Source organism: Populus euphratica, unplaced genomic scaffold, assembly GCF_000495115.2.
Source record: "Populus euphratica unplaced genomic scaffold, PopEup_1.0 scaffold248.1, whole genome shotgun sequence".
Taxonomy (NCBI): domain Eukaryota; kingdom Viridiplantae; phylum Streptophyta; class Magnoliopsida; order Malpighiales; family Salicaceae; genus Populus; species Populus euphratica.
The window spans coordinates 261,349-282,485 of record NW_011500131.1 but is presented as its reverse complement, the minus strand read 5'-3'; the positions used below and the strand labels follow the sequence as shown (position 1 = coordinate 282,485).

The 21,137-nt window shown below is 38.7% G+C and overlaps 3 protein-coding genes and 1 long non-coding RNA gene across 5 annotated transcripts in view; 3 read left to right on the top strand and 1 right to left on the bottom strand.

Moving 5' to 3' along the window:
* LOC105110386 (chloride channel protein CLC-c-like) overlaps nt 1–2,615 on the top strand; it is a 5,920-nt gene extending 3,305 nt beyond the window's left edge. The window contains exons 4-7 of the mRNA XM_011005409.1: nt 51–313; nt 422–691; nt 1,076–2,204; nt 2,317–2,615. Of these exons, the coding sequence (XP_011003711.1) occupies nt 51–313; nt 422–691; nt 1,076–2,204; nt 2,317–2,406 (1,752 nt within the window). The 3' untranslated portion in view covers nt 2,407–2,615. The remainder of the gene's footprint in view (nt 1–50; nt 314–421; nt 692–1,075; nt 2,205–2,316) is intronic.
* A 697-nt stretch (nt 2,616–3,312) lies between these two features.
* LOC105110385 (dynamin-2A-like) lies at nt 3,313–13,484 on the top strand. Its single transcript, XM_011005408.1, has 22 exons — nt 3,313–3,665; nt 3,892–3,942; nt 4,026–4,146; nt 4,267–4,359; nt 4,593–4,654; nt 5,077–5,194; nt 5,305–5,647; nt 5,934–6,081; nt 6,836–6,937; nt 7,026–7,145; nt 7,823–7,906; nt 7,999–8,126; nt 8,481–8,565; nt 8,682–8,817; nt 9,578–9,654; nt 10,169–10,225; nt 10,835–10,982; nt 11,116–11,264; nt 11,459–11,572; nt 11,665–11,732; nt 11,988–12,160; nt 12,608–13,484. Exons 1-22 carry the CDS (start codon nt 3,510–3,512, stop codon nt 12,820–12,822), a joined length of 2,748 nt encoding a protein of 915 aa, XP_011003710.1. The 5' UTR covers nt 3,313–3,509; the 3' UTR covers nt 12,823–13,484.
* A 3,485-nt stretch (nt 13,485–16,969) lies between these two features.
* Nucleotides 16,970–17,975, top strand: LOC105110383 (uncharacterized). Its single transcript, XR_839455.1, has 2 exons — nt 16,970–17,703; nt 17,757–17,975. It is a non-coding gene; the product is annotated as an uncharacterized LOC105110383 (long non-coding RNA).
* Nucleotides 17,788–21,137, bottom strand: part of LOC105110384 (auxin response factor 1-like) — a 6,809-nt gene continuing 3,459 nt past the window's right edge. For both annotated transcript variants that reach the window (XM_011005407.1, XM_011005406.1), the window contains 8 exons: nt 20,855–20,945; nt 20,595–20,759; nt 19,934–20,053; nt 19,779–19,854; nt 19,475–19,640; nt 18,932–19,386; nt 18,497–18,687; nt 17,788–18,323 (listed from right to left, as the gene is read on the bottom strand). In XM_011005407.1, coding sequence (XP_011003709.1) covers nt 18,146–18,323; nt 18,497–18,687; nt 18,932–19,386; nt 19,475–19,640; nt 19,779–19,854; nt 19,934–20,053; nt 20,595–20,759; nt 20,855–20,945 — 1,442 coding nt within the window. In that variant the 3' untranslated portion in view covers nt 17,788–18,145. The remainder of the gene's footprint in view (nt 18,324–18,496; nt 18,688–18,931; nt 19,387–19,474; nt 19,641–19,778; nt 19,855–19,933; nt 20,054–20,594; nt 20,760–20,854; nt 20,946–21,137) is intronic.

Genomic DNA, 21,137 nt, shown 5'->3' with positions numbered 1-21,137 from the left:
TCAGGAAATTTGATGTACTGAAGTTTTTATATTTAATTTGAACCTCTCAGATTTTCGGGTCCATATTTGGAGTTGCTGCTGGATTTGTTGTTGGTAAAGAAGGACCCATGGTACATACTGGTGCTTGCATAGCCTCCTTACTTGGACAGGGTGGTTCTCGCAAGTATCATTTGACATGGAAATGGTTGAGATACTTCAAAAATGATCGAGACCGGCGAGATTTGGTTACATGTGGTTCTGCTGCTGGTGTAGCAGCTGCCTTCCGTGCTCCTGTTGGCGGGGTCTTATTTGCCCTTGAAGAAGCTGCTTCCTGGTAACTCCCTGTTCTGTTACCATCCTCTCCTCCCCATTTCTACAAAAGTGTTCTTTTCTTCCTTCTTCTACAACTGGGTGAAATATATCATTTTCCCATATTGTTCAGGTGGAGAAGTGCCCTTCTTTGGAGGACCTTCTTTACGACAGCTGTAGTAGCAGTCGTATTGAGAGGTCTCATAGATTTTTGCCGATCTGGAAAATGTGGGCTATTTGGAGAAGGAGGTCTGATCATGTTTGATGTAAATTCTGGAAAAGCCTTTTACAGCACCCCAGATCTACTAGCAGTTGTGTTCCTCGGGGTGATAGGAGGTGTTTTTGGAAGCCTTTACAACTACTGTGTCGACAAGGTTCTTCGCACGTACAGCCTCATCAATGAGTATGCCCTGAAAAGTCTCTTTGTATCAATAAGTATTTTACTGTTAATGTTCATCGGCATTTTTCTCATGAATAGTCATGCTTTATATTTATCATCATACTGAGCAATTAAAACATAACTTTGGAAAAGAGAGTGTGTGTGTGTGTACATTTTCAGAAGGGACTGACCCAGCAATTTTCCATTGTAGAACATTTTCCCTCAGCCACTGACTGTTTGACTTCATCTTTCCAACTTTTTTGAACGCATTTGAATATTGCTTATTGGTACAGGATAGTTTTCTGTCGTGCAGAGTTGTTAATTTAGTTTCCCAGTTGTTTGAAATGCTGGAATTAGTGAATGACCGGCAATATTTTTGTTGATACTGATGATTTGAACAAATTACAGGAGGGGTCCTTCGTTTAAGATCCTGCTTGTTATTGTCATTTCTCTATTGACCTCTTGCTGCTCCTATGGTCTCCCATGGCTTTCGAAGTGCATTCCCTGTCCCCCTCACCTGGCCGAGAAATGCCCAACTGAAGGTCGCTCTGGCAACTTCAAGAATTTCCAGTGTCCACCAAACCACTACAACGACCTCGCTTCCCTCGTTTTCAACACCAATGATGATGCCATCCGCAACCTATTCACTTCCGGTAGTGAAAAGGAATTTCACCTCTCCACCCTTATGGTTTTCTTCTTTGCTATTTATTGCCTTGGCATTGTTACTTATGGCATTGCTGTTCCCGCTGGGCTCTTCATCCCCGTCATTCTTGCTGGGGCCTCTTATGGGCGTCTTATTGGAACAATGCTTGGCCCTCTGTCTAATCTTGATGCGGGTCTCTGTGCCCTCCTTGGAGCTGCCTCCTTCCTTGGTGGCACCATGAGAATGACAGTTTCTCTCTGTGTCATACTTCTTGAACTTACTAATGATCTGCTTATGCTTCCGCTAATGATGCTAGTGCTCCTCATTTCAAAAACAGTGGCTGATAGTTTCAACGAGGGTATTTATGATCAAATGGTGAAAATGAAAGGATTTCCGTACATGGAAGCCCATGCAGAACCATACATGAGACATCTTGTTGCAAGTGATGTTGTTTCTGGTCCATTAGTTTCATTCTCTGGGATTGAAAAAGTAGGGAACCTGTTGCATGCTTTGAAAGTAACAGGGCATAATGGATTCCCTGTGATTGATGAGCCGCCTTGTTCAGATGCTCCAGAATTGTGTGGACTTGTCTTGAGGTCTCATCTGCTTGTGTTGCTAAGAGGAAAGAAGTTTACAAAGCAGAGAGTAAAGACGGGATCAGGAATCATGAAGAGTTTCAAGGCACATGACTTTGCAAAGGCTGGATCAGGCAAGGGGGTGAAGCTGGAGGATTTGGAGATCACAGAGGAGGAGATGGAGATGTACGTTGATCTCCATCCCATTACTAACACATCTCCATACACCGTGGTTGAAACAATGTCTCTAGCTAAAGCTGCTGTTCTCTTTCGCGAACTTGGCCTGAGACACTTGTGTGTGGTGCCGAAGACACCAGGGGTATGACTCTCCCATTGTTATTCATGTGTTAATAATATGCATATGAACACTTAGCTTTAGAATCCATGTGAATACTCATGCAGAGATTTCCTCAAATTTCTCTATTTTGCAGAGGCCTCCTATTGTCGGAATCCTGACTCGGCATGACTTCACACCGGATCATATACTGGGGCTTTACCCATATATTAAAACTCACAAGTAGGTGAGCAAGCTATGTAATCCTTGCTGCCCCAAAGGACTCGTTCTTATGGAGCTGTTAGCTCCCCCTTGCCATTGTCAAACAAGGGAAGAAACAAAGTAGGTTACAAAGGATTCATCGGGGCTCAGATTTTACTATAATGTAACTATGAAAGCAGTAAAATGAAAACTGTTTCTCCCGGAATAAGATTTTATGCGATATTTTGAAGCCCAGAAAGGCCTAATTTGTGTTAAAGCTGGTTAAGTTCATCACTCCACAGTAAGATCAGCAATGTACAGAGAACCCTAAGGGTTGCTGAACTCTAATATTAGCAGGCCAAAGAAAACTGATAGCGATCTGCAGAAACGAAAGATAGAGGGGATGATTAATGCTGTTAAGTCACGTGGACTGGCTGATCTTTGAAGGGATATAGCCCCCCTGGGTTTTGAATAACATTACATTTTAGTCCATGAACTCTTAAAAGTTTTAATTTTATTCCTAATATTGAACAAATTTATTTAATCAGGTGCCTTCAAATAAATTGTATACTGGTCTTTGATTTTTAAGAATAAAATTTATGTGCATTCTCAAGGTAATATCTCTTTTTTCAACGTGTAAGCTATACATGCGTGTGGTTAACAATATATATATATATATATATATCTAAATAGCATTGTTTTAATATTAAAAAATGCCAACGGAGTCGGTTAAAGTTTTTAACTGGGTAACTATTTTTTTATCCAACCTGAATTGACTGACACAAGCTTCATTCCCACCCCCGATCGGTCTAGATTTTACAATTGTGCCCCTAATAACAATCACTTTTAGTCCCTAAAAATGAAAACAGAAACTTAGAGGACCATTCTGCAAGAAAATAAAAATCCCGTCCAGCGACACATGCATTTTGTTGGGTTGGCTTGTTTATAAGAGAAAAAAAAAAAAAAAAGAGGCAACAAATTTGTAATAATTAAAAGAGAGCTGCATCCCCAATTTTTTGAATCAAATCTCCTCTCTACCCACCCAGATCCAATCTCAGGGTTCCTTTCCTCTCCTCTCCTTCCTTCTGAGATCTGCAAATCTTCGCATACATAGAGGTCTGAATACTAACATCGTCATTTTAATCAGTTATGGAGGCGATCGAAGAATTGACTCGGCTTTCGGAATCCATGAGGCAAGCATCTGCTTTGCTTGCCGACGAAGACGTTGATGAAACCACTTCGTCGTCCTCTCCTTCTTCCAGACGCTCTTCTACTTTCCTCAATGTCGTCGCTCTCGGCAATGTGGTAAGTTCCTCTCTCTCAAGTAATAAATGCATGCTAGATCGTTGGATCTGTTTATAGGTTTCTTTGCAATTAAGGCTGTGTTTGGATTCAAATATAGAAACTGTTGAAAAATGCCAGATAAGGTTGTCTTCTCTTTTTCCGTCTGGATTAAAACAAAAGGAAAGAAAGAAAGGAGATGAATGCTTGAATATCCGAAATTTTTGACGAGCTTTCTCGTTTTGAACAGGGTGCGGGTAAATCTGCTGTTTTGAATAGTTTAATCGGACATCCTGTTTTGGTAAGCTTGTATTTCACTTGCACTGTTGTTGATTTGATGCTATTTTTCCCGCTGACGACAGTTTTTTCTTATGATTTTGGCAGCCCACCGGTGAAAATGGAGCCACTCGGGCTCCGATTAGCATAGATTTAAGTAGGGATAGTTCCGTAAGCAGTAAATCAATTATTTTACAGATTGACAGCAAAAATCAACAGGTTTCTGCGAGTAAGTTCTCTTACTAAATTTTCAATTGCATTTTGTTTGCCAATGTGGCATCTGTTTATCGTGAATTTTCAATTTAATATCTCTGATTCTTGTTGGTTTCTCTAATTTGGTACGTCATAGGTGCTCTTCGGCATTCTCTACAGGAAAGGCTTAGCAAGGTTTCCTCCGGCAGGAGTCGTGATGAAATATATCTGAAACTTCGTACCAGTACAGGTTTGTTCCTCACTTAAAGACTGTCTGTAAAGACTATGTGGAAAATAATAGTAAATTGGTGCAATGCAGATCATTTATGGCATTTCCCTATGATTATCGAGTTACATGGACAGTGTCAAATTAATGAGGTCTTAGTGCAGATTATTCATGCAAAGACACCAAGACAACATTCACCAATTCATGTACTTTCCCTGCATCAGTTTTAATTAATTTCTTTCCTCTGATATGTTCAGCTCCTCCATTGAAATTGATTGACTTGCCTGGGGTGGACCAAAGAATCGTAGATGACTCGATGGTGAGTGGTGTTATTTCATTTTTGGTTTTCAAGTTTTTGCAGATGGTACATGTGCGATTCTTTTGTTTTTTGCTAGAGGCCTAGAGCCTAACTGGAAAATACTATTCTCTGAGAAAATCAGCAAGCTGATTGTTTCTGTGTATCAGGTGCTGTACTTCAAAGGTCATTCAATGTTTTGGTGCTCTTCCTGCTGTATATGATTCAGATTTTCTCTTTTGTGACTGGGCTCTTTCTATAACTAATATTGTTATTGTTTATGTGGGTGGCTACCCTTGATGCTCTGTTTTTGTATGGGTTGTACCTCTTGGTGCTTATTAAATAAAAATTGCTGTAGTTTGGAAAGTCTTTTTTTATTTTTCCCCCCGTTTCTAAGTCAGTGTAATTGGAAGCTCTTTTAATGGCATTTTTTTTTGCTCTGCCAGATCAGTGAATATGTTCAGCACAATGATGCTATTCTGCTAGTTGTAATACCTGCTATTCAGGCTCCAGAAATTTCTTCCTCTAGAGCCCTCAGAATTGCAAAGGAATATGATGCAGAGAGTGAGTCAATGTTAACTTGCATCCTATCTTTTTGTCAAAAAGATCTATAATTTTGAAACTTTGAAAACTTTTTATTTGAGCTTTTAAGTATGATTTGTGTTGCATTATAGGTACCAGAACAGTTGGCATTATTAGTAAAATTGATCAAGCAGCTACAGATTCAAAAGCTATTGCTGCTGTTCAAGCTCTTCTTTTGAATCAGGGACCACCAAAAACATCTGACATTCCATGGGTTGCATTGATCGGTCAATCTGTTTCCATAGCTTCAGTGCAATCTGGAAGTGCTTCATCTGAGAGCTCTTTGGAAACTGCATGGCGAGCTGAAAGTGAAAGTCTAAAATCTATATTGACTGGAGCCCCTCAAAGCAAGCTTGGGAGAGTTGCTCTGGTGGATGTCCTTGCTGGTCAGATTCGTAGTCGCATGAGACTCAGGGTTCCCAGTCTCCTTTCTGGGTATTGCTCCTTTTCTCCTCCTTGTCCTCCTGCTGCTGCTTGATCTTTGTTTCTGTTAACTTATCTGTCTTTATTTTTTTCCAAAACTGTTGTAAATATCATCTGCTGTCTTGATATTGCTTCCTTCTCTCTGGCATTTTCCCTCTTTAAGACTAGAATTAGAAAATTATTATCAACTGTCACTCCGTCAAACAATTGCTAGATTAGGTCTGGGATTCTCCTGTATTATGATGCTTTGTGTCCATTAAACCTTTAATGCTGTTTATATGCTTTGATAAAACTTTAGGCTTCAGGGGAAATCTCAAATAGTTCAAGATGAAATGGTGAGGCTTGGCGAGCAAATGGTTAGTAGCTCTGAAGGTACAAGAGCTTTAGCTTTGGAGCTCTGCCGTGAGTTTGAAGACAAATTTCTCCTGCATCTTATTGGTGGTGAAGTGAGTAGTTTCTTTTTGAAGCATCTTATGCATCATTTTTATTATAACTGGAAGAGAGACTAGTGACAGCACACTACAGATGTTTCCCATGTCAGGATGGTTATAGCTTATATGAAAAGAAAAAATGGCCTCTGAACTTCTGTTATATTAATATGGTTTGCTTTCATCTTTCACCATGTAGACTTGCTTTTTCTCTTGTAGATACTATTTGAAACTTTTACGCAACTATTTAACATTATGGATCTATATTATGTGCCAGAAAATTAGAAAATCTTAAAATGTCAGACATTCCTCAAAGCTAAAAGGAAATGCCTTAAATTCACAGGATTAGTTGTTAACATGGTGCTTGCAGCCTGATGAATGTCACTGAACCTCCAGGGCTCATGTTCAAAGAATTTGAACTTGTGTGGAAATTGAATGTGAATAGGGACTTTCAAGAAATGAAAGTTTATAAATTTAGTTTAGGATATGCGTGCTTGAGTTATGATGTCCTTATGAGCCCAGAATAATTCAATACTGCATAGTTTCACTGTACTTATATTTATATATGTATGTATGTATATATATATATATATATAACTTCTATTTACAGTGCAAGAGTATGATTGTGCCTGCAGTTAATTGTCTCACATTTCTTAAAGTTTAAGGATCATGACTGGGATTTGACTTACATTTATTATCTTTGTTGTTAAGGTTTGAAAACCATGTTCTGTTGTACAATCACTATAGTTTCTTTAACCCAGCTTATTTACAGGGTAATGGTTGGAAAGTTGTTGCGAGTTTTGAGGGTAATTTTCCAAACAGGATCAAGCAGCTACCTTTAGATAGGCATTTTGACATAAACAATGTTAAAAGGGTATTTCTTCTCTTCTAACTTTATGTTGTATTTCTTTCTTATTAGAAATGTTTTGAAGTTCTCTTGAAGTATGTTTCCTTGATATCAGATTGTCCTAGAAGCAGATGGTTATCAACCTTATCTTATATCTCCAGAGAAGGGGTTGAGGTCCTTAATAAAAGGTGTCCTGGAGCTGGCAAAGGAACCCTCGAAGCTGTGTGTTGATGAGGTACAGTTTTATGTTTGCCACTTTGGATTATATTCCATCTTTGGATTCTTCTCGAGTAACCAAAATATTTTACTTGAAATCAAAACCTGTTCAATCCAACAAGTAAAAGAAGGGAATGTTGCAATTATAATATGATTACATGCGTGCTCATGCCTTTGGCTCCTTGGTCTTTGCACTAACCCTCACAGCAGCAAATCTTTTGGCAAAATGCTGATATCTTTCATGTTTTGATAAAGCATGAGTACACCTGACTCCCCTTTGCAAGTTGTGGCGTCATTATATTCTGCAAGCCAGTCTGAATGTATCAGATCACAAAAACTAGGCTTAAACAATTTGGGGTAATATAATGGTTTCCAAATTTCAATCCCCAAGTAAAATTGTTGACATGCATCATATGTTACTTTATAAATCACAGGCATTTATCAGTCTGACCATTTTCACTATTTTTTTTTTTATCAATTCTACTTTCTTTCTTTTTTCAATTTAATAATCTGCAGTTCCCATATATTCCAGGCAATAAATTTTCTAGGGAAGAAGAGACTCCAAAATTTTGATGATTTAGTTTGTTCTTTTATTGGTATTGCTTAATCTAAAACTCTTATTCAATGGGTGTGCGTGTGGTTTTTCTTGCTACCAATTAACTTGAGTTACTTTTTATTTGGGTGGTTGTAAAATAGGTGCATCGTGTACTACTGGATATTGTATCATCTGCTGCAAATGCCACTCCTGGACTTGGAAGGTATCCTCCTTTCAAGAGAGAGGTGCTGCATCCTACCTGCTGTTTTTGTACACTTTATGTAAGAAGTTTTATTGTCTAGAACTCTGGATCTCAGTTTAAAATTTTATTGAACAGGTTGTGGCAATTGCAAGTTCTGTGCTTGATGGGTTTAAAAATGAAGCTAAGAAAATGGTAGTTGCCCTAGTTGATATGGAGCGTGTGTTTGTTCCACCTCAACACTTCATCCGATTGGTGCAGAGGCGGTATGTTTCAAAGTGAAATGTCGATAAATATTGGGCCTTTTGTTTTTGAAATTATTACTATCATTGTTGGTGGAAAAAGAAGTACTTTAATGTTTAACCCTAGTAGGTAAGTACATACTTTCTTTGTGTCTGTTTTGGCAAGGGAAGCTCTTTGTATGCTTAAACTAAAGCCTTGTACTGACATATTCAAATGTAGGTTCTGAATAATTTTTTTTCCTGTAATTCACTTGCATGCATTTTTATTCCCAAATGATTTATTGTTTTAATTGTTAAAGTGTGCTTTTGTTGATACGTGGCAGTTTCCATGCATTTTCTTTCTGTCTATCTGATCCTTCATTACTTAATCTTAATCAGAATGGATAGGCAGCGCCGTGAGGATGATCTAAAGAACAAATCTTCAAAAAAGGCGGTTGATGCTGAGCAGTCTATCTTAAACAGGGTGACTATTTGCTGTTTCTAAATTTATTTGGATTTACATGCATGCATCGTCACCTACACATAAAAGCCTTTATCAGTTTTTGTCATCACATGTATTATCTTCAATGTCTTGCTTAGGCAACCAGCCCCCAAACAGGTCAACAATCAGGAGGAAGCTTGAAATCATTGAAAGAGAAATCCAATCAGCAGGATAAAGATGCACCAGAGGGATCTGCCTTGAAAACTGCTGGGCCTGGGGGTGAGATAACAGCAGGTTTGTACCTTAACTTATTCATACTGATAATTTTGTCTAAACAATACAGAAATCAGTGTCCTCATTCTAATATCGGAGCTGTAATATGCTTCATCTGCAAGCATGCTTGGATACTGTTTGGCACTGCGTTTCAAAAGCGCTTTTGAAAAAATTTGAATTTTTTTTTTTTTTTGCTTTGAATTAATATGTTTTTGATGTTTTCAAATCATTTTGATATACTGATTTCAAAAATGATTTTTAAAATATAAAAAAAATATTATTGGCATACTTTTCTAAATGAAAAGCACTTTGAAAAGCAACAGCAACCACACTCCCAAACACGCTCTTAAGGTGCATACACACATGTTTTGCTTAACATGTGTGAAATATACTGTAATTGTTCTTTAGAAATTATGGTGGACCAATATTCTGGAATATCCTGGCAATGAAAATGTGACCAAACTGTGCAGAGAGCACTACTTTTAATAAATTCAATTCGTTTTTCTTACTTTTCTTTTATTTCTTTGTTGTTATTATTATTGTTATGTTGGGAGGAGGGGTGATGAATGTGCAGCTGTTTTTTTTTTTGTTATTATTATTGTTATTGGCTGCCTGCTTGTTGTGCATTCTCTTGTTACTCAGTAAATTGTATCTGCAACATTGATTTCAACGATAGACTTCAGGTACTCAATAGGGAAAAGAAGATTGGTGTCGGATCCTTGTGGAAGTGCTTTTATTTGTTTTACTTCCACATGTCATTGATTCTGCTCTGGAAATGCAGGGTTCTTATTAAAGAAAAGTGGAAAACTTAATGGCTGGAGTAAGCGGTGGTTTGTATTGAATGAAAAAACTGGCAAGGTTAGTATATAATGTTTTGGCCAACATATAGTGAGGGCATGATGATTTGATCTCCTTTGTACTGCATTTGACATGTTCCTTTACCAAACACAGCGCTGCATTTATCAACTCCTGTAAATCTAACAAATTTGCATAAGCATGTACTGATGTCACATTAAAATGCCTATTATGTAGGAGTATCATGTCAAGCTTGCAAAGTATGCTTGAAATAAATGTAACACTTAAAATGTTACATAAAAAAAATGCCATTGAGTTTCAAGAAGAGCTCTTTTTTATTATATTATCATCTTTAAAATTGTCAAGGAAATTATTTGAAATTTGTTGATTGTTATTTGGTGTCACTGGTAAAAGTTGTCACCCATCCAGAAATCAGGTCTTGGAATAATGTTTATCACCCCCTTCATTAGTCCTTGAATTTGATCGTTCATTTTTCTACCATTACCACTCCTTTGTTTGTGGGTTACTTACTCTCTTTACTGGCATGGTATCTTATAATAGTTACCTTTTGTTGCAGCTTGGTTACACAAAAAAGCAAGAAGAAAGACAATTCCGTGGTGTTATTACTTTGGAGGTAAGGATCTCACCAGGAGAAGGAAATTTCAAGTGGTAATAAAACATAATGCCAAGTCCTTCCAGTCACTGAAGCAAACCTATCTGGAATTCATATGTATAATAATTAGTATTTTAGAATGATGCCATGTTATGGCTGAACTTGGCAAGGATTTGCAGTCCTCTCCTGCAATAACTTAATTTGCTTGAGAAACTTGGATAATATAAGATATCCTTGAAATTGCAGAAATAGTTACAGCCATGTACATAATAAATTTTAAATTATTTGCAGTTTTGTTTTAAATATGGAAGGCATGATATGTGCAAATCTATTTCTAGCGTCAGAGTGATTGGTAATATATAAAGCATCTATGGACATCAAGTGGTATTTATTGCTATTGCTAACATGGTAAGTTAAAACTAGAAGTTCTTTGATGCAAATTTTCAGGTTGACCTACTATTATAAGTTCTGAAATTCTTGATGGGACTAATGACTAATTAATACGTTAACTAGTGTATTGATTTTGCCCTAATAATTTCAGAGTGACCAAACTTGAAATCAATGCCCATTTTGACATGTTTTTTTGCTTATGCTTAAGGCTTTATCCTAATCTTTGGATGTAACAATCAGGAATGCAGTATTGAAGAAGTTTCTGAAGAAGAAGAAACCTCTTCAAAAAGTTCCAAGGATAAAAAGGCAAATGGACCAAGTTCTGAGAAAGGACCCAGTCTTGTGTTCAAAATAACTAGTAGGGTTCCATATAAGACTGTCTTGAAAGGTATCAATATTTATCTTTAGCTTGCTTCTCAATCTTTTTTGCGTTCACCCTCCCCTGAAATGAAAAGGATAATAAATAAATTAATACTGTTTCACATACATGCTGATTAACACTCCATTTTTTTGTTTTGCAGCTCACAGTGCTGTTGTATTAAAAGCTGAGAGCATGGGCGATAAGGTTGAGTGGCTAAACAAGTTGAGAAATGTCATCCAGTCTAAAGGGGGCCAAGTGCTTAGTGAATCTGGTCCTCCCATGCGTCAGAGCATGTCTGATGGTTCCCTAGTGAGTTATCCAGTGATAGTTGGAATTTCTCTTTGTTTTGTTTTGGATACCATTATATACATCAGCTTCAATTTGTGATTTTTAGAATTTTACTCTTCATAGTATTGTAGTTCTTAAGAAATGGAATATCAGCATCTCTAAAGTTGAGGTGGTTCCTGTTTTGTGCATTTGTTCTAATTTGCTCACCTTTTTAGGATACAATGGCTAGAAGACCTGCCGACCCTGAAGAGGAGCTTCGGTGGATGTCACAAGAAGTACGCGGCTATGTTGAAGCTGTTCTCAACAGCCTTGGTGCCAATGTCCCAAAAGTATTTCTTTTTCTTGAATGCCAATCATCATATTATTTTCAATTGTTGATATAATGTTTTGAAGTACTTATAATTTCGTCCTTGTTGTACAGGCAGTTGTTCTTTGCCAAGTGGAGAAAGCCAAAGAAGACATGCTTAATCAATTATATAGTTCTATTAGGTCGGTGTACTGTTATTCGCCTTTGTAATGTATGAATATCTTCTTGCTTTTGCCCTATGAGTTGCAAAAAATTGTTCCTAACCTTGTCTCTGTAAAAGATTGTTGGAATGCATCATGATATATTCGTAATGGAAGTTGATGTCCTGCATGTGGCACTGAATACCCAATCAAGTGCCATGGAAATTTCTTCTTTCTTTTTGGTTGCCAAATTTTCTTGGTAAAAGACTAACTTGTTACTCAATTTTCGGTGGCTAGTACACAAAGCACAGCAAGGATTGAGGAGCTGCTGCAGGAGGACCAGAATGTAAAGAGGAAGAGGGAACGTTATCAGAAACAGTCTTCTCTTCTTCAAAAACTCACTAGACAACTTAGCATCCATGATAATCGAGCTGCTGCTGCATCCAGTTGGTCTGATGGTGGTGGAGCAGGTAATGGTGGCTACAAACACTGCAATTCACCTATATGTTGGTTCTTGTCCATCCACGTGTATCTTAGTCTGCATTTTCATAATAACATAACCAACAGCATCAGTATATATTTTACATGGTAACTTTATGGAGTTGATTTCTAATTTGTTGCCTGCATATTGTGGTGGCTGCTGAATCTGATTTCATGAATATTGCTTGTCCTAAAACCTAAATGTGGATGGTGGCAGTTGAACTTGGTTTGTAGGGGGAGTAATTCATGTTGGTTCGGGATTCCACTGTGAACCGTCCTAGCCATAAATGCCAGCCTGCCTCATTTGACTTTCTCCTAACGACTGCTGTAGTGTTACGGAGGCTGCTTGTTTTTATTGAAAGAGAATCACTTGTCACTCCTGCAATGTTTTCAGATTTTTGATCTCTTTTAATACCTGCAATGCTAAATATACGCAGAGAGCAGCCCAAGAACAAATGGACCCTCGTCAGGAGAAGACTGGAGGAATGCATTTGATTCTGCAGCCAATGGACCTGTTGGCCCATCCAGGTCCCACAGTCGGAGAAACAGTGATCCAGCTCAGAATGGTGATGTAAGCTCAAACGGTAGCCGCCGGACACCAACTCGGATGCCACCCGCACCACCGCCATCTGGTTCATCCTATAGATATTAGATAAAGCCTGAAACACAAATTCATTATTCGTGCATTATTGTTGGGTGGCCGCATGCTTTGCTCCCACTCCAGCGGGGAACATTTCTGAAGCTCACGTCAGGTTGGTAGATTTGTGATAGTGGAAAAGGCGTGCGGGTGTGTATATATTGCATTGCAGTTACAAGTTCTAGATTTCAAGATGTATTATTTCACACGCTAAAATTTTCCATTTGCTTCTCTCCAAGTTGACAGGTGGGGGGGGATGAGGCGATCATTTTTATATTTTTGTTCGATCTGACACTTTTATTTGTTGTATTGAATCCCGAGTGGAAAAGCAATTCTTTCTCGTGGTTTGGGGAACAGTTGTGATGCTTGAGTCCTCCCCCCCTCCACACCACCCCCCGGTCAACAAGTGCAGACTCCTCCAATCCAGTGGGATTGCTAATCTTCGAGGCCTTGATGTGGTTTCCCTGTTGTTCTTTCTACAAGCCAATAGTCCTCAAGATGTTCCTCCTCCTGTTTCCCGATTCATGTCCTCATCAGAACAGGAACATGGTTTATTATCTGACATTTTTGGACAAAGCAATGGTGATCCTTCTTTTTTTCCTGGCCATGCATGCATCCAAACCATTGTTTAAACAATAATACAGTGATCTTCTGATAAAATAAATTAAATGTTTCATATACATATGAAATAATTAAGTTACTAATGTTAAGCAACTCAGAGGTAAGTAAACACGGTGAAGTCTCGCCAAGTGGGGTTCAAGCTCAATGCTTCGCATCTGGGGGATTTGAAAACATGCTATAGCTTTTGAAAAGGTGGGCGCAACCCGTTAGCGCGCCTGCGCGCTCCCTGTCATGTAATGAACCGTCTATCTCCCGCCAAATTAGCTAGTGCTTTGCAGATAATGAATGTTGTACTCCATGGTCCCTGGATTCATGACAGCGGAGAAAGAAGAGGAAGCGGATAGATATCTTCAATAATCAATGTGTCATCATCATGCATGCCCTGATGATCATGTTCATTCCAACCTTCTGTCACAGAATCTGTTGTCCCTTGATGTGATCGTCCAGGTTCATTCTGGAGCACAACGATTCTCTTCCCAGCCACGAGGGCGGCCGAAACTTCTGTTGGTGAGATTGTACCGTCCCAAGTAAACTACCCCAACGTTACATTGTCCCCCACAAGTCAGAATCAAATTTGAGAGTAAGAGATGTGTTCTATGCTATCATCTACGAATAATAATCCCCTGCAAGGAGTTTCTATGGATGCTTTGCTCTCTAATAATTCGTTGATCACTACCACGTCTTGCCGGTGACGTTTCCTTAACAATACCATAAATGCTGAAGCCGGGGAAGCAGCAGGGCCGGAGCACGCAGTAATCATCCTTTCGTTCCTCGTCATTGTATTGGTTAAAACATAAAACAAAAGAAGAAAGAAAAAGAAGTCTAGTCCAACAATAATGGAGTACAGAATGAGATTAATGTTAATCACCTTTTGGTTTATATATACAAGTTAATAATTAGTAACTCGAAAAATAATTTCCAACAGCTGATATTTGATGAAGAAAACAGGCAGCACATCCCTCAGTAAGTACTGAATATGGGCGACTTGACTTTCTGCTAATAAAGTGAGTGTATATTACCAGCAACTTTTATTAATAATCTCTATGCACGTGTCAAACTTCAGCTTGAATGCAAGGTAAATATGGAATCTTTTCATGGCAGGGGTTTTGTTCTCTTGATCCTTGTGCTTTGTATGTAATATGGATATCATGATAAATCTGAAGGCATGTTTCATATAGATAAATTTTGCGACTGCTGTGTTTTAGAGCATTACCATTATCTCTTTAAAATGAACTCCTGGTGGTTCAAAACTTTAAATTTCAAAGAAAAATGCTCAGAAAGGGTACTTTGTCTTCATTAAGTGATATCCAACTTCTCCAGGCGTAGAACTACACGTTCTTGGGCTTAGAATCGGTCACAGGTTCACCTGTAGTGCGCTGTACAGATTTTGGATTGAGTCTGGCGTTTATGTACATGTTACTATACCCCTTTTCCGAGATTAGCATGACTTGTGATTAATCTACACTACTGTATGCTATGCTACTCGGAAACTGATTTCCTCATTGTCATTTAATGGAGTGTTCCATTTCTTTTCCTTCTTTTTCAAACGAAATGACAGGGTGCAAAATGATGTGGAGGATTTCGTGAGTTCATTTCGGCCTGATTTCATGTAGGCTATGCATGCTTGGGCAAAAGGATCCATGTTCTATGACATCATGGAAATTACACAGGTTTTTGAGGGCAGCTTGATCAGGGCAACTAGGAGAGTGGAGGAAGTTCAGCAGCTTATAGAAGCAGCAAAGTCAGTCCAGTGGTGGAACAGAGCTACAGGCCAAATTTGAAGAAGCTGTTTCTAAAATCAAGAGAGACATCGTGTTTGCAGCGTCATTATACTTGTTTTGCTATCTGCGGTGTAAACTGAAGGGGAAAAAAATGGGAGGAAGAAGTAGTTCTTCCCAGGGAGCCAATTTTTTAGCCAGGAGAAGATCTCTTCTGTTATGAATGCAAATCATTCTCCAGTGGATGCATGTGGAAAGCTCTCTGTTAAGAGGAGGATGAAGATGGTTGAATCTGTGATATTTTCAACGCACATGCTTCTTGAAGGTGTCGTGCTCCCAGTGCATCTGAAAGTGTGATTGCAAGAATTCCTCTGGAAGAAAGAAATGAAGAAATGAAACAACCAAGCTGTAGCTCATATCTTGATGAGCCTTCGGTGGCTACTCCTCAACCCTTTATTTATTTATTTATTGTATGTAGCACAATACATGTGCAATATATGTAGTCAATCGGCAGTTTTGTTGCAAGTCTGTCCCTCGCAATCTTGCTGTGAGCTCATGGATCATGTGATAGAAATGACTGGATGTTAAATCATTGATGAAAATGTGAAAAGGTATTGGTGTAATGAAGCCTGGTGCCATATTTCTTCTCTCTATTTTGTGTTGTCGTCTGATGATTTTCATGATCTTCTCACTTGTACTACTTCTTTGGCCTGTTGTCTCTTCGTTCTGTCCCTGTCGGTTTGTTAATGGAGGTATCCTCAATTTTAAAAAAGAAATTTGAATGTCCCACAACCATATATAAGTTCATTTTATTCAATGTCCATCTGGGCTTTTGAAAAGCTACAAATTGTAGCTTCTGAAAATAACAAGGAACTGTGATTTGCAACTTAGACAGAGATAATAATAATGATGATGATGATAAATGATAATGATAATGACAATAACAGCAGATTGCATTACAAATGTTATTTCAGTAGCTTTAAAATCTAATTACAACAGCATCCACTAGATCTTGAAATGTGAAAAATAAAAGTAAAAATTGCGTGTATATGGATGGATCTTTTACGGGCTTCAAGCCACTACAAACTCACTTTTTTCCTGAATGCGAAAACATGGACAGAAGCAACTGATTAGATTGGCACAGAAGGAGACAACACATCCGAAAAACCCAGTTGACTTCTCTCTTCTTGGCTTCTGCTCAACAGGCACTCCATAAACAGGATTTGGTACCAGATATTGCTGATATGACGGCAATGTTGGATATATGGGAGTTGTTTCCATAACAATTTCTTGTGATGGAACTTGGATTTGACTTGGATGGCCCAGCTCAGGTAAGGACTGCTTCCCAGGTGCAGAAACGGCCTCGTAGGTCAGTTCAGGCTCTAGCCATGGTGGCAATGGTGGAGCTGAGGGTTGAGTTGGCGCGGTAGGGTAAGAGCAGCAACAATGAAATGATGAGGGTGGATGGTGGTAATAGGGTTCATGATATTGAAGGGTCTTCTTCCTCTTTTTCTTTCTTGGCCAGAACTTCTTGAGCTTCTTTGCTGCTTTTATCATATCCTGGTCGTGTCTCTACTCTTTGCTCTGCAATTTTTGTGGGAAATGGAGGAGAGCTTTAGTTATTCTTCGAGAGAAAGTGGTGGCTAAAGCTAGAGAGAGTGTCTTTGGCTAAAAGATTATTACAAAGAAACGCATCCTATGACTTTTTTAAAGTAGATATATTCAACTTTGCTTAAAATTTTCAAATCTAACGACCGTTGCTCATCCACTCCTAGCCCCACCTCCTGTTTCTGAAAAGAACGTGGTGGAGCGCGTGGGCGAGGCCAATCTTGGACAACTATTGCTTTTGTTTTCACGCAGTTTTTTCGATGATTTTTCTTTTTCTTTTCTCCATTTTTTTTTTTCTGGTTGTTTAAGCTGTGGTGGATCATGGAACTGGGATTTTTAGCACTCACACTCTACCATCGAATCTTTGACTCATCCCGGGATCAAAGCGGGTGGTCTCTGCCCACAGGTGTCCAGAGAATCATGGTAGCACTCAAATGAAGTTGAGGATTCATGAAAATCGGTCACACTCGACTAACATTTCACAAACGAAGGTAGAGACTACATGATTCCGTAAAGAAGATAAAAATCTTTGGAATGACATCTCGCAGCATTGCATATGGTTTCTCTGGCAAGCTGCTTGTGAGCCTCAGAAATCCGCCACCTTTGTCACGTCAAAACTACAAGAAATTACCTTGTGGTGGTGTTTTATACACAGGCCACATATAAATACTTTTCTCCTCTTTCGACTTCCTAGGGAAGATGAATGCCAGCTTTATATTGAGGACCTAATTATAAAGGAAAGAATTGCACGATGCACAACATATATAGGTTTTTAATTGTTTTTGGATGGTGCAGCTTCTGATTTGATATAAACTGGTACTTGTATAATCGCCTGACAAGCAGCATCATTCAACAATAATCGCTATGAGCTTCTTACAAAGAGAACTAAAACGACAGACATGCACCGCACAGCAGATATGAGAAGGCTATATGTATTTATACACAAAAGGCAGATGAGTCAGTGTAAACCAAAACACAACTCAGGAAACTGAAACAGATGAGTCAGTGTAAACCAAAACACAACTCAGGAAACTGAAAAAACAAGATAGCACATTTCCCATTCTTTCATCTGTTGAGAACAAGAGGTGGAATGGACAACTTTTTAGCTGCTTTGAATCCAAACAAGCAAGCACTATATGATATAATTCACAAAACAAAATGATAAACAAAACCCAATACCTATTCATAAAGACAGTCTCATTCTCTACAAATGACAGGATTGACAAACAGTCATCCACTATCTCGACATGATATTGGCATTGCGTGTCCAGAAGCTGTACTGGTCATTCCTTGTAACCCTGCAATAAACAAAGCCTTGACTGTTCTCTTCATCATTCCTTTATATATTTCCACTGCAGGCATTTATGGCAAAACACAGGCATGTTGGCATATCAGCATCCAGGCCCAACAACGGATGAGCGGTCCTCTGTGTTAACAGCTGCATCGGCATTAGCATTGGCACTGCCTCCTTTGATCTCTTCATCACCTGAAAGTTTAACCTTGGGTGACAGCCTCTTGACTTCTTCAGATGCATAGATAAAAATCTTCTTTACCATGCTGCAGAACTCACTGCAATCAAATAGCAAATTAGTCATCAACAAAGCAATATGATTCTCTCTAATTTTTAAGCATGGTTAACACAAAAAATCTGAAACATCTTACATGTTCAAGGACAATGACCCTTTTTAATTATTGTAAAGGATGAAAACTTGAGAATATAAGAATGAGTGAAATGAACTTACTGCCATGGATCATCCCCAACCTTCATCATGTCATCTTCATTATCAGTATACACAACCTGCCATTTCTTCGTGGATCCACTAAGCTCACCTTCGATATCAAACATCTCCTCCAGCTTCCTCAGCAGGTCTTCATAGCGTTCAAACTGTGTCAAATCAACGGCTCTTCCAACAGCAACACCTTGCATGTGAACCTGGAAAGATACATAAATCATCAAATATTCATAGCTAGAGTTGCACAACCAGTATACATTAAAAGTATCATACTCCATATCCATGCTATCGATCCAATGCCAGACTTCAGTTTGCTGTAATGATTGTCTCATGGAGAAAGTCTACGACAATTGCTAATTTTTTTTCCACAGAGGTGGGGCAGCAAAACTAAAAGATAGTGTGCATAGCATTCTAGTTGACAATAAAAAGATCGAAGGGATTTACCTTTGTGCAGCTCCTGATTTGCCTACTTTGCAACTCCTGATGACATCTCAGACATGATTTCTCAGGCTCAGAATGCTGATCAGACTCAGCCTCTAAAGACTCAACCTGGCGATCATTGCCCACTGTTCCAGACACAGTAACCACTGGTGAAGTTCCTTCTGCATTGAAATTGTCAATAAGTTGAATCCCGAAAAGTCTGTAGCCAATCCCAGTGCCCTGTCTCCTTTCTCCCAAATCTTTGTTTACAACTGGAGCAAAAGAATCTGTGACACTTTCCACTTGGTTAGGCCGATACATTGAATTCGGTGAAACACTGGTCACTTGACTATTGCCACAGAAGCTAAGAGAGTTGGCCTTTGCAGTGGTAGAGAAATTGGGTGATGGATAAGGGTCTCGCCCACGTTGTGATTCACCATATGAGAAAGCTGAAGACTCAACCGAAGGTTTCCACATACCTAAAGCGCAACGGTAACAGGAAGTTTATCATAACATGTCAACGCAAGTAGATGGAATGAGGAAATATGACTTGGGATGTGGACAAACCAAGTGCAGAAAGATCAGCTGTTGGTGAGGGCAAGACAGATGGCCGTGGCCGCTTGTTCCTCTGCATAGGTTGGGAGTTCGAAGGAGTAGTTGCAACAAGAGGTTCCAAATCCCATGGTGATACTCTCTCTGGACGCAAGATGGAAGAAGGTTCATCCCAATGGACCTGGCAGACAATATGATACCAGTTATGAGCAAAGACAAGTATACTTCGGCATTGGAAATTGGAAAATGAATTAGAAAAAAAAAAAGGGGTGGCACTGGATATCAGAATCCATAATTAATAAACTATTAACCAAACAACCTTTAATGATCTCCACTCAGAATCAGCCCATCCCGATGATATATTATCTCCAACACCAACAATGGTGCCACTAAACCTGTAGCATAATGGACCATCATGATTTATAAGATGTCATCGAATTCTTGAACCAAGTTTTAATTTAGAGTAAGACATACCTTCGTTCAGGAACTTCCTCACCCTCAAATCTCATCTTAAACCTCATCCCTACAGAAAGCTTGTGGTTTTGAGCTTCAATATACTTGTTAAGATTTACAATGAACTCAGACCTACTTGTTCTGAAAACAAAATAAATAAATAAATCAATAAATAAAAGACTTTATTCAGAAGAAATATCCATGCAAGAATCTCAGAAAGCAACACAAGAATTGCATAAATGAGAAAGTATACCCTCATACTTATCCGAAACTACAGCAAGCAACCCAAAAATGGACTGACAAAAGTTACTGATTGGAAAGCGGGAATTAAGGGAAAACATACAATTTGGGTAGTAGTTGAAACACCCAGGAAAAGACCTTATAATCAGAGGTTGCTAAATAACAGTAGAAACATAAACATCAGTTTCACATTTCTCCTCAATATCACATTAATGCAACAGTCATGTTACTATGAGATTCTCCCTTCTAAAGGTAGCTGGCAATTACAAAGTACTGACAATTAAAGGTTCTACACAAACCATTAGGCAAATTATCATGCAAAGTTCTGAATGTTGCTCAGGTAACTACAAATTACAAATGGCTTCAAAACAAAAAGAAAGCAAGAAAATTGGATGGATGAACTACGAAGTAGTTGGTTTAATACAACTAATTGCACAAAAACCTTGGCTTGTAGAAGACAGAAAAAAGGGTTCCAGTCGAAATGGCATGAGAAGCAGTAGCAAGAACCCCTAGATGCATGCTTTGGCTAGATATAACAGAAGATGGCATATTTGTCTGTTGCCTCATGAGCCTCCTAACTCCCACACGAAGCTCGCCATTTTCTCCCCTGCAGGGAGTATTTCAATCAATCATTGACAATTCTGTTTAGCAAGAAAATAACTGCAAAAAAAAAAAAAAAACCACCATGGACAATATACTTACCTTAGGAAGATGAATGCATCACCCGCAACTAACTTTTTTGAGCTAACAAAGACACTCCACCCTGTTGTGAGCAGGTGACGCCTTGGTTGACCTGCAAAACGATCTTTTAATCAGCATTTTAAGGGTTAATACAGAATATTGTTCGTACTTTGCGCTAGGATACCATGTGATGAGGAAAGGTAGCTGACATCAAATCTCACATATAACAAATGATAAAAAATGTAGAGAAAGCATATGATTTATACCATATCATGGTTTCTCTTTCCCTAAAATCCTTTTCCTT

Coding starts and splice junctions, on each gene's coding strand:
- LOC105110385 (XM_011005408.1), top strand. CDS start 3,510: ATGGAGGCGATCGAAGAATTGACTCGGCTTTCGGAATCCATGAGGCAA. Junction 5,195..5,304: donor AAAGGAATATGATGCAGAGA/GTGAGTCAATGT, acceptor GTTGCATTATAG/GTACCAGAACAGTTGGCATT. Junction 9,655..10,168: donor TGAATGAAAAAACTGGCAAG/GTTAGTATATAA, acceptor CTTTTGTTGCAG/CTTGGTTACACAAAAAAGCA.